The sequence below is a fragment of the Monodelphis domestica genome, chromosome 2, assembly GCF_027887165.1.
Source record: "Monodelphis domestica isolate mMonDom1 chromosome 2, mMonDom1.pri, whole genome shotgun sequence".
Lineage (NCBI taxonomy): Eukaryota > Metazoa > Chordata > Mammalia > Didelphimorphia > Didelphidae > Monodelphis > Monodelphis domestica.
In genome coordinates, this window is record NC_077228.1 from 341,247,251 (window position 1) to 341,260,426 (window position 13,176).

General features: G+C 35.1%; 1 protein-coding gene across 4 annotated transcripts in view; it reads right to left on the reverse strand.

Annotated features, from left to right (window-relative positions):
• Window positions 1-1,769: 1,769 nt before the first annotated feature.
• Window positions 1,770-13,176, reverse strand: part of SNX14 (sorting nexin 14) — a 119,433-nt gene continuing 108,026 nt past the window's right edge. For all 4 annotated transcript variants that reach the window (XM_056818566.1, XM_007484282.3, XM_001366604.5 and 1 more), the window contains 6 exons: window positions 6,896-7,019; window positions 6,452-6,616; window positions 4,454-4,549; window positions 3,112-3,203; window positions 2,770-2,826; window positions 1,770-1,991 (listed from right to left, as the gene is read on the reverse strand). In XM_056818566.1, the coding sequence (XP_056674544.1) occupies window positions 1,953-1,991; window positions 2,770-2,826; window positions 3,112-3,203; window positions 4,454-4,549; window positions 6,452-6,616; window positions 6,896-7,019 (573 nt within the window). In that variant the 3' untranslated portion in view covers window positions 1,770-1,952. The remainder of the gene's footprint in view (window positions 1,992-2,769; window positions 2,827-3,111; window positions 3,204-4,453; window positions 4,550-6,451; window positions 6,617-6,895; window positions 7,020-13,176) is intronic.

The following is a 13,176-nucleotide window of genomic DNA, read 5'->3' on the forward strand; positions in this document are numbered from 1 at the left end:
GATGGGTTGGCTCCTACTCTCTTTTCACCTCTCCTATGTGAGGCTGCTGAGAGGTGCTGCACAGGTAACAGGATTCCCTGATGTGAAAGGGTGATGGAGAGTTGAAGGGTGATCTCTCCTATCAGACAAACTGGGGGGTAACCCCAAATTCCCTGGCATGGAGAGGACTTGGAAATAAACCTCCTTGGTGACCTTGCTTCAGCGGGGGAGGGTTTGGATTGCTCCCTGTTAAAGCTGTTTTCAGATACCTTCTCAAGGTTCCCAAACTAAGTCACTTGATAGAAATCTGATTGCAAAGTAAAGTGAAATGACTCAGATAAAAGGCAGGGGGGGGAGATGGCAAAGAGGGACTCGGTGTCCCTAATTTGTTTCCTAAACATGGTCTCTTACTCAAGTAGCTATAAGGCAGGCTTGAGTTTCAACATCCTGTCTCAGCTAAAATCTCCCAAACTCTCTCAGAGAGAATGAGAGTGAGAGAAAGAGAGAGAAAGAGAAAGAGACTAAAAGAGAGACAGAGAGAGAGAGAGACAGAGAGAGAGAGAGAGAGAGAGAGAGAGAGAGAGAGAGAGAGAGACTAGAAAATAACAGAACAGGTGCAAGAGGGCTGAAGGGGGGTGGAGGAGAGCTGGGCTCTCCTTGACAATGAGTTCATGACTCCCTCACTTTGAAGGGTCTGATCCTCTGTTAAGATGTTCCTTGAGGCATCAGACTGATGATATCATTTAACAGAAGAAAATTGAATTGATAAGTCTCTTTTATGGCTCTTGGTGAGGTCCTCAGCAAGGAAATTACATCCTGCTAGGTTGAGGTCCGTTCCAAAAAGCCCAAAATATGGATCTTTCTCAGGTCTCTCCTCCTCTCCCAGGATGCTTTGCTTTTCAACCAACATTGCTGTCACTCAAGCCCTTCTTGCAAAATTTCATCTTTCCCTCTTGTACCCTTCCTTACACGTGTCAGTTCCAATGAAAGTAAGGTTTACACGCTCTCCTCCCCACCTCTCTCATCTTTCCCTCCACTGTAAAAGCTTTCATGCCTCTTTTATGTGAGATAAATTACCTCATTCTATTTTTTCCTTCCCCTTTATCCCAATGCATTGCTCCTTATTATTTTTTTTAATATGTGTGAAGTAATTATCTAGGGAACTTGGATCCTGCATGCTCATCCTAGTGATAGGAACCTAGAAGTCATAAACCTAGTCAAATTTCTATTTGTATCCCCAGCAGAGAACACAATGTTTAGCACGTATAAATATTTAATAAATGATTACTCAAGATCCAAGAAGGGCAAGGAGAGGAAGCTGCTATGAGAAATTTATTAATCAGGAAAATTAATAGGAATAAATTAGTTGACCATATCTTAAAATGATCATATTCTTGTGCTTGTATACTATGATTCAAAATTCTTCCCTGTCTACTGTCATGTGAAGAAGCTATATTTTTATCTTCTAAAACTGCAATACTACTGGGAGGCAGTGTGACCGAGTGGATTAGAAGACAGCCTTAGAGTCAGGAAAGTCCTGAGTTCAAGCCTCATCTCAGCTGAGAAACACTACATAAGTCACTTTCCTTCTTGGTGTTCAAGGGAACTAAGACTATGCATTGCAGAACAGTTACCCATCTGCACTGGGAGAGGGAATTAGGAATTTCTTCAATTGAAGTTCTCTAAACTGCTGATATCACAAATCTAGAACTAAAATGAAAACTGCAATAACAAAAAGAAATATGATTTGGAAAAGGTCAAATTAAAACTTAATAAAAAGAAACTTCAAATTTAATCAATAATAAGTTTGTTAGTCTTTATTAAAACAGAAAAGCAATAAAAATTTCAGACACTGAATTACATGACATTTACAAAAATATACAAAGGAAGAACAGAATATATCATATCTCTTCTGTACTAGTGGTATGGCAGGTTTCAATTATTTGGGGGGCTTTTTCCCAGATCCCAGCTTGTTACATCCAGGATGATACGGAAGTAACATCCTTTTGTACCTGGAGTAAAAGTAAACTCAATCAACATAAAATATATAGCAAAAGAAGCATTTCTAAATCAAATTGTATCAAATACTAAAATGATTCTTTTTATTAAATTACCAAGGTGAAATATATAGGACTGATCTCTGTTGGAGACTTCTAAAGATTCTTCTAAAAGATTTCTAAAATATGCTTTTTTTCCATCTCAGTAATTATCTGCTGAACTATTACTCAAACCTCCTCTTCTCCTCACCCACTTGTAACTATGTTTTTATAATGTTGATGTTTATATGATAAAATTCACTCTCATTGGAATTGACTCAATGAGGGAAGAACATACACAATCAATTGGGCATATGATATTATATTCCAATTCTACTCTAGAAAAAAAAGCAATAGGTACCCTAATGCCTTTCTACTTTTTTTGACAGGAAAAGAGGTGAGAAAGAATAAAGCTGAGGCAGCAAGGCCTCAATTACTTCCTCAACAAATATTAGTTTATAGGGTAATAGATTTAAAGCTTAGAGAGGGCCTTAGAAAGTTATCTAGGCCAGTCTTCTCATTTGATAGCTGTCAGGAAATTGAAGCCCTGGAATGTTAAATTAATTTACTTTACTTCTATCTTCTACTACCATCTATGATGGATCAAGGAATGAGAAAAGTCATTAATGACAAATATTTTTTAAAAGAATGGTGGACAAAATCTCAACCCTTATGTCCCTAATAATATAAATGACAGCAAACCTTTTGGGAAAAAAATGAATCAGAGACAATAAAATGTTATGCCATTCATTACCTTATTGAGTTCTGGGAAAAGCTCCTGTATCACAATGTCCAACAGAGCATAAGTCAACTAATATGCCAAAAAAGAGGGAAAATTTGTATTAAAAGGCAATAGACAAAGAAAGGTAGAAAAAAATGCTCACACCATATTATTTCTCTTGACAACTACTGTTTCCAAGACAGAGTTTTAAATATATCACTAATAGTATGCTATGCCTGATATCCACAGAATTTCTTGGTTTGAGCAATTCTAATATAGTTATTCTTGTGTTCTACCCCTGATCTCATATAGCTGAAGGACTCCATTACCTAAGACAATGTTTCAAAGAAAGATTCTGCTTTTAATAAAACATACCTGTTTGTTGAGCACTGGCTGCTGGAGGCCATCAAACAGAAGTCTGATACCTTCATTCTTAGCTTTATCACCAATGCATTTACCTATAAGATCTAAAGAAAGCAACACAATTCAATATTTTTCAAAAAAGGTTACTTCAAAATCATTATCCCACCCACCCCCCTCTCTCTCACACATGCGCATACATACACACACATAGCCATATAGCTCTTTGGATTTCTTGTTTTTTCTCCTACACAAGATTTCATATTCCTTCTCCATGACTTTATCCTGGCTATCCTCTATGACTGTAATGCACTCTTCACCTCATCTCAGTCTCTTTAGAATTTCTGGTTTCCTTTAAGGTCTAACATAAGCTCCAACTTCTGTATAAGGTCTTTCCTGTTCTAGCTATCCCCAAAATTTTGTATTTATTTTGTAGAAATGTTCTACATACTTATATGTGTGTACATTGCCCTCACATGGACAGAAGCTCCTTGGAAGAAGGAGCTATTTAATTTGTATCCCCAGCACTGGGGCAGCTAGGGGGCACAGTGGATAGAGTGCTGGCCCTGGAGTGAGGAAGACCAGAGTTCTAATCTGCCCTCTGACACTTAGCTCACTGGATGACCCTGCACAAGTTATTTAATCATGTTGGTCTTCAATTTTCTCATCTATAAAATGAACTGGAGAAGGAAATGACAACCCACTCCAATATCTTTGCCAAGAAAACCCCAATAATTGGGCAGAGAGAGACACAACTGAACAACACGCCCAGCACCAAGGAACATGGGTAAGTTGTTTAAAAAAAGAAAAGATTACTACAAAATACCAAAATACAAGGTAATTTTGATGATGGGTAGAATGGGAGCGAGACCTTATGCAGAAGATGGAGCTTAATCTAGACCTTAAAAGAATCTCAGAATTCTGAAGAGACAGAGATGAGGAGATAATAAAATGTTTTATAATCATGGAGAACAGCCTGTGTAAAGTCATGGAGAATAAATATGGAATCTCATATAAGAGTAAAAAACAAGAAACCATTTATTTCAAACTAGCTATATGGTTATATGGAGAAAGAGGGATGATGATGAATAGCTTGAATACTATTTATTAGTGAAATAATTCTCAGGAATTATTTTTTTATCAAGTGTATTTAGAGACTTCAAGATTTAACAGTTGAAAATAATTTTTCTTATTCTCCTTAAATCTAGTAATTTATACATAAAAAACAATGTGTAACTGTACATATTATGAAATTAATTTTTGTTATGAAATTGGTGACTTCAGAAAAATGTGCTAATTTAGATTTTATGGACTCAAATTAAACATATATCTCAGTTAATTTTTATAAATGTTGCACCTGGAATGTAGTTCATCATTTCTTCAAAGGTCTGTTTTGCCCGTTTCTGCTTGTCTTGGAGGGAACGAGGTTCAGTGTTTTCACAGAACACAGCATCTAGAAGTACCAAACACAAAGGTCTATCAAAATTCAATAGTTTATGCCTAAGACACCAAGCTACTTAAGGAAAAGAATAGTCATTTTCTTTATTCTAAACTTTATCCAAAGTTTAACCAAAAACCTAGGATTCTCCTATCTACTCTAGGAAAACAAAACAAACAACACTGTCTAGGCTGTCTAGATTGAGTAACAATTACATTAAGGAGAAAAGTATGTAATTCTGATTAAGGACAGATTAGTTAAAAATGGGAAGAGATGGATATTTGAAAAGCAAAGAGACCTAGAAAAGTTTACAAAGAGATCTATCTAATTCCAGGAAATCTTTGTTGTTGTTTTTTAATGAAGACTAAATGTTTTACTTTTCAAAGGCTTAATTGATTTTTTCTCTTTAAAACATTTATTTTAAAATTTTCAGTTCCAAATTCTCTCTTTCCCTTCAGCAATTCCCCCACCTAAAGGAAGGCAAGCCATATAATACCCATTATATATATATAAAGTCACACAAAACATATTTCCATATTAGTGATGTTAAAAAAAAAGCAAAAAATAGGAAGTTAAAGGGGGGGGGGGGCACTGAGTGCTTCAATCTGCACTCATGAGAGTTCATTAGTCCTCTCTCTGAGGTTGATAGTTTTTTTTATCTTGAATCCTTTGGAATTGTTATGGATTGTTATATTGATCAGAATGGCTAAGTCTTTCACAGTTGAGCATCCTTAAAATATTGTTAACTGTGTACAATGATCTAATTCTATTCATTTCATTTAACATACAAGTCTCCCCAGGTTTTTCTGAAACCATCTTTAACTCATTTCTTATAACAATAGTATTCCATCACAATCATATGCTACTACTTGTTCCACCATTCCCCAACTGATGGGCACTTCCTCAATTTCTAATTCTTTGATACCACAAAAAGAGCTGCTGTAAATATTTTTTGTTCATATGGATCAATTTCCTTACTCTTTGATCTCTTTGCGATATAGACCTAGTAGTGCTATTGATAGGTCTAGGAGTATATAGTTTTATACCCTTTGGGCATGGTTCTAAGTATTCTCCGGAATAGTTAGGGCAGTTCACAAGACCACCTCTTCGTGTATCTATTTTTCCTTCAACATCCTTTTCACTACAGAGAATTTGGATCTAATAGCTACATAAAGAGATCTTAAAAAAAAAAATACATATATATATATATCTTTTTTGCCTTCAATATTCATAAAGCCTCAAAAAAACTGATTATACACTGGGATACAAACATGAAATAGGCAAAAATACAGAAAAGAGAGATTCTTTGCACTGCATTTATAGACCATAATAAAATTAGCAAGAAATAATGATGAAAAAAAAAGACATAGATCCACATGGAATCTAAAAAATAATGTATTTAAAAACATTGGAAAGGGGAACAGAAATGTTCATATTTATTTTTAAGCCTGCATGACTGTTTCTTATTCTCCTAATTTCAATGTCAACCATGATTAGTATTGTTGATCCCATTTTTATGAACACATATTCTATTTTTAATAACATATTTTATATCTCTTATAAAACTTTATATTAAACTTCTTCCAGACACAGATGTTACCTTATTTATACTTGCATTTCCCTTAGTGACTAACGCAAACATAGTGAGCATTTAATAACTGGTTTTTGGGTAAATGACATTTTGTTTTCTAAAATGTCTTCTATTCTTTAATAGAATGTGTTCTTTGACTTTTGTTTCAATTTAGCATGCAATACTGCTGTATTTTTTCATATAAAACAATGGGCCATACTCCAAAGGACAATATTCACATAAATATCTTTCTTTAATGCGCTATAAAATTTTTTGAGTAGAGTGACATGCATAAAACTACTCAAAAGAGCACAAAAGTAAATAATACAAATATGGAAAATACAAACCTCTGAGAAGTGTTATAAGTGAAACTAAACGGTGTTCTTGAAACAGCTGCTCTAGTTTGCACTGCAGATAGTAATCAGTATATGTCTCTAAGGTATTTTTCAAGAGGATTCGTATTCCCATCAAGAAATGATGAAGCCAATCAGGAATCCGGAAAACCACTCGACCTAAAAACGATTTATGTCAACCTGTTTTTTAAATTCTGACATTTGTGAATAAAATACATATAAATCAGGCTCGTTGGCATGTTAATATTATATCCATAAAAGCTACAAGTTAAGAAGTTTAACAAGTCAGCAATCAATTCTGATTGATACATTATGTTAAAAAAAATTTAGATCTCCAATTAAAACAGATTCTGAAGTTGGACATTTTGTAGGTGCATTGTCTGGCATCTAACATAAAACTGAGGAAAAAAATTAATATAAGAAAAAATTATCCCTTACCTACATACATTAAGTAATCATAGACTCCCTCTACAGTCATCATCTCCATAAAATAATTCTGATTTTGCTTTCTCTCTGTGTTCTCAGAACGGTTTGCATTATTCTTGAATAGGTCATTGAAAAGCTGTAAATTCAAATTATGATTAGTTAAACATGGATTAAGTCTAAAGTGATGTCATAACTCTTCATGAAACAAAAGAAAATACCTGGTCAATGACTGTTCTCCTCCACCAACCTCCTACACTAATAACTGATTTCATAAAAATTAAATTGGTCCTACTAACAAACACACAAAAAGTAAATTATTTTAACCAGCAGTTCCTTGCAGATCCTGTAATATAAATGTCATGTTATTTTCAGTTTAGCTACAACAGAAATATTAACTACATAAAAATCCTAATCTGTTACTACTGTGGAAAGGAAACAAGAACCAGTTCTGAACTTTCTGCCACTGTGTTGGAACAAGCAACAGTGGGAATAATAGAGAGAAGAAACTGTCAAGACTGACAGTTGGTGGGGGAAGGGGCAACTGGGAGTGGCAGTTGGGTCTTGTGACTAGCACTTCCTTCACATGGGCTGGACTTCTTTCCTGGTGTTGGAGGTGGGAGGATCTCATTCAGCCCAGTCTGGAGTGGAGTACCGCTACTTCCTTCAGCCCAAAGACACAGGCCCTATCAGCTCTGAATGTTAGAACTTTCATTGGTTGCTTGCTGTCTACTGCTAAGATTCTGAAACTGACAAAACTAGTACAGAGAACGGGAGTGGGAGAAGCCCTCCACCAGCCTGTGAGGCCTGGCCTTAGCTCCAAGCTGAGGAAGACTCCAACCTTATTTAGGGACATCCCTTACCCCTCTTTCTTGATACCTCTAAAATCCAAAATGGTTATTAAACTTTATATTATTTGAATTTGCAGTCAGATAAATGGACTATCTTTTCTGGGGATAGAGGGAGCTGAACATCAGTTCAATCATTCAACAACAAACAGTTCTTATTGAACCCCTGCTGCTTCCTTTCACCAGGGGGCATCTCTCTCCTTTGCCTCACCGAGCAATATTCCTCTCTCCCCTCAACTCCTCCATACCCTGCTACAAACTTTCCTTATCCCTTGTTCTTTCACTCCTCCCATCTTTTCCCAGTAAATATTACACTACCAAAGGATGAAAACTAAATATGTACAAGAGTGACTCTTACCCAATAGAGCTGCTTTCCCTTAATTTAAAGTTTCATAAAAGCCACTTTGTGAATGGGTGCTCTTTCTTCTCTCCAAATTTGACAGTTAACATGAGTGTAGACTTATTAGGAATGGATCTAAGTATACCCAACACAACAACCCAACAAAATTAAAGTTCCTTAAAGGGAAGGAATGCTTTCACAAAAACTGTGCCTGGGATAGTGCCTTATATATTTCTGGACTGTAATAAGTGTTTTTTGAAGTGAAAAAGATTAAATAAAATAACATCTCCCTTAGCTCAGTGGTTCTCAACCTTTCTAATGCCGTGACTCCACAATACAGTTCCTCATGTTGCAGTGATCCCAAACCAAAACATTATTTTGGTGGCTACTTCAAAACTGTAATTTTGCTACAGTTATGATTTGGAATGTAAATATCTGATATGCATTATGTATTCTCATTGCTACAAATTGAGAGGTTGAGAACCACTGCTCTAGCTGGTCAAATTATCATAAAGAAGATGCATAGACCAATATCTCATTCTGTACACCAAGATAAGATCAATATGTATATATGATTTAGATATAAAGAGTGATACATAACTAAATTAGAGGAACACAGAATAGCTTACCTTGCAGATCTTTAAAGAATGGAAAAATTTATGACCAAACAAGAGATAGAAAGTATTATAAGATGTAAAATGAATCATTTTGATTATACTAAATTAAAAGGCTTTTATACAAACAAAACTAATGTAACCAAAATTAGAAGGAAAACAATAAACTAGGGAAAAAATTTTATAACAAACATTTCTGATAAAAGCCTACTTTCTCAAATTTATAGAGAACTAATAAGTCAAACTTATAAGAATACAAGTCATTTCCTGATTGACAAATGGTCAAAAAATATGAACAAGAAATTTTCAGATGAAGAAATCAAAGCCACTGAAAAGGATATGAAAAGATGCTCTATACCACTCTTGTTTAGAGACATCAAAACAATTCTGAGGTACCAACTCCCACCTAACAGATTGACCAATATGGCAGTAAAGTAGTAAAAGTTGGAGGGAATGAGGCAAAATTGGGACACTAATACATTATTGATGGAGTTGTGAACTGATCCAACCATTATGGAGGGCAATCTGGAACTATGCCCAAAAGGCTATAAAACTATGTGTAGCCCTTTGATCCGTATCTGTATCCCAAAGAGATAATAAAAAAGGGGAAATAACCTACTTGTTCAAAAATATTTATAGAAGCTTTTTTTTTTTGGTAATGGCAAAGAATTGGAAATTATGGGAATGTCCATCAATTGGGGAATGGCTGAATAAATTCTGGTACATGTTGGTAATGAAATACTATTGTGCTATAAGAAATGACAATTTCAGAAAATGTTGGAAAGATCTGAACTGATCTGGGACAATCCTGAAAGACTTATGGTAGGGAATGCTATCCACCTCCAGAGAAAGAAATGTTTCATACTGGTGTAATTTATGGTTTTATTTTGGGGATTTGGTTATATATGACTTTGCTCTTACAACAATGACCAATATGGAAGTGTGTTTTGTATGACAATAAAACATTTTAAAAAGAAGATGCAAAAACATATTACTATAAGCTAATGATTAAATCAACATTAGCTTATTAGAACTACTCATTCTTTACAATAGTGATTTTCATTTAACTATATATATATATTTTTTGACTTGACAATTTTATTTTTGTGCAAATTCCAGAGAACCTCTAATTTGGAGTACTTTTTTATGTAGAAAAATTTCATTTAATCAATAAGTCAACAGTCTCTTGCCATGTGGTAGTAGTCACTGTACTCTGTGCTAGAAACCTGAAAAAAAAATGAGGTAGTCCCTTCTTTCAAAAACCTTATATTCTTCCAGAGAAAGAACTGTGGGAGTAGAAACAGAGAAGAAAAACAACTGCTTGATCACATGGATGGAGATATGATTGGGGATGTAGATCTAAACAATCGCCTTAGTTCAAATATCAATAATATGGAAATAGGTCTTGATCAATGACACATGTAAAACCCAATGGAATTGCGCATTAGCTATGAGAGGAGAGTGAGAGGGGAGAGATGGAACATAAATCATGTAACCATGAAAAAATTTTCATAATAAATTTTTTTTAAAAGCTTATGCTCTATAAATTAATTCACGTGTTATTTACTTAGAATTTGTGATGACTCCAATACAAAATTCCCCTTCAAACTATCTATACTATTTGCCGTGTGTGTGTGTGTGTGTGTGTGTGTGTGTGTGTGTGTGTGTCTGTGTGTCTATGTTTCCACTTTTCAGGTCCCTCTCTAGAGGTAAACTTCACAAGTTTTCTTCAAATATTAAATCTATAGCTATATATAATGTTCTCTTGGTCCTAGAGGTTTTACTCTTCATTATTTCATGTAGTTTTAAAGCTTTTAAAAAATTAATCTATTCATCATTTCTTATGGCACAGTAATATTCCATTAGTCATATATCACAATTTGTTTGGCCATTTCCCAATTGACGGACACCCCCATGATTTCCAGGTCTTTGCCACCACAAAGAAAACTGCTATAAATATTTTGAAACATGGGTTTTCTTCCTTTTTTCCTGTTCTCCTTGGGAAACAGATCCAGCAATTTTGTTGCTGGGTCAAAGAGTATACAAAGTTTTATAGCTGTCTGGGTGTAATTCAAATTACTCTCCAAAATGTTTGGATCAGTTCACAGTTCCACTAACAGTGAATTAACTCCCCACTTTTCTACATTTCCTTCAACATTTATCATTTTAGCCTATAAACTACATATCAAAAGAGCTTTTTCCCTCTTTAGACTTGACATTTATAACTCGTATAGAAAAAAGTTCAATGGTCAACTAAATCTAGTTATATCCAACAGTCCATTTAGCACTGTATTGTTAAAATTAAAGGATACAGCTTTCCTTTTGGTTAACTATTAATAAACAAACTTCTTTGGGGGAATGTACTTTGTAAGGGAGTTTGGGGATGTTTGTTGTGCCATGACAAAATATGTCAGTTTTTTCCCCCAAAAGAAAAGATAAACTTAATTCAGAATATATAATATGGCCAAAGCCTAAACAGTAAAAAAAACTGACATTACTCTTTTTTTTATTCTGAAAAACAAAAGAGATTTTTTTCAGTAAACTTACTTCTTTCTTTTTTCTTTTTTTTAATTTTTATTTGGTCATTTCCAAACATTATTCATTGGAAACAAAGACCATTTTCTTTTCTTCCCTCCCCACCTCCCTCCACCTCTCCCACAGCCGACACGCAATTCCACTGGGTATCACATGTGTCCTTGATTCGAACCCATTTCCATGTTGTTGGTATTTGCATTAAGAGTTTTCATTTAGAGTCTCTCCTCAGTCATATCCCCTCCACCCCTGTAGTCAAACAGTTGCTTTCCGTAGGTGTTTTTACTCCCACAGTTTATCCTCTGCTTGTGGATAGTGTTTTTTAGATCCCTGCAGATTGTTCAGGGACATTGCATTGAGACTAGTGGAGAAGTCCATTACCTTCGATTGTATCACAATGTATCAGTCTCTGTGTACAATGTTTTCCTGGTTCACTCTGCATCACTTCCTGGAGGTTGTTCCAGTCTCCATGGAATTCCTCCACTTTATTATTCCTTTTAGCACAATAGTATTCCATCACCAACATATACCACAATTTGTTCAGCCATTCCCCAATTGATGGGCATCCCCTCGTTTTCCAATTTTTGGCCATCACAAAGAGTGCTGCTATGAATATTCTTGTACAAGTCTTTTTCCTTATTATCTCTTTGGGGTACAAGCCTGGTAGTGCTATGACTGGATCAAAGGGCAGACAGTCTTTTATCGCCCTTTGAGCATAGTTCCAAATTGCCCTCCAGAATGGTTGGATTAATTCACAACTCCACCAGCAATGAATTAGTGTCCCTATTTTGCCACATCCCCTCCAGCATTCACTACTTTCCTTAGCTGTTATGCTAGCCAATCTGCTAGGTGTGAGGTGATACCTCAGAGTTGTTTTGATTTGCATCTCTCTGATTATAAGAGATTTAGAACACTTTTTCATGAGCTTATTAATAGTTTTGATTTCTTTGGCTGAGAACTGCCTGTTCATGTCCCTTGCCCATTTATCAATTGGAGAATGGCTTGGTTTTTTGTACAATTGATTTAGCTCTTTGTAAATTTGAGTAATTAAACCTTTGTCAGAGGTTTTTATGAAGATTGTTTCCCAGTTTGTTGCTACCCTTCTGACTTTAGTTACATTGGTTTTGTTTGTACAAAAACTTTTTAATTTGATGTAGTCAAAATTATTTATTTTACATTTTGTGACTCTAAGTCTTGCTTGGTTTTAAAACCTTTCCCTTCCCAAAGGTCTAACAGGTATACTAATCTGTGTTCACCTAATTTATTTATAGTTTCCTTCTTTATGTTCAAGTCATTCACCCATTCTGAATTTATCTTGGTGTAGGGTGTGAGGTGTTGATCCAAACCTAGTCTCACACTGTCTTCCAATTTTCCCATCAGTTTTTATCAAATAATAGATTTTTGTCCCAAAAGCTGGGGTCTTTGGGTTTGTCATAAACTGTCTTGCTGAGATCATTTATGCCAAGTCTATTCCACTGATCCTCCTTTCTGTCTCTTAGCCAACCAAATTGCTTTGATAACCACTGCTTTATAGTATAGTTTGAGATCTGGGACTGCAAGTCCTCCTTCCTTTGCATTTTTTTTCATGATTTCCCTGGATATCTTTGCTCTTTTGTTCTTCCAAATGAACTTAGTTATGGTTTTTTCTAATTCAGTAAAGAAGTTTTTTGGTAGTTCAATGGGTATGGCACTAATCAAACTTACTTATTTCTACTACCTCCTTCCCTCAAAACCTCCCATTCCTAGACTCCAATCTGAGCATCAAGTAGGATTTAAATGGCTCATCCTTTTCTTAAGACCCCAGGATAGCAAGGGACCACTGGAATTTTACCCAGCCTATTCCAAAGCCCAGGACATTCTTGTTGTTCATTAATTTAATATCTTCTTTCTGCTCTGCAGAACAGTAGGTATGACCAATAGGAATTAGTTATCATTAGAATTAGATTCAAAACTCAAAATAAA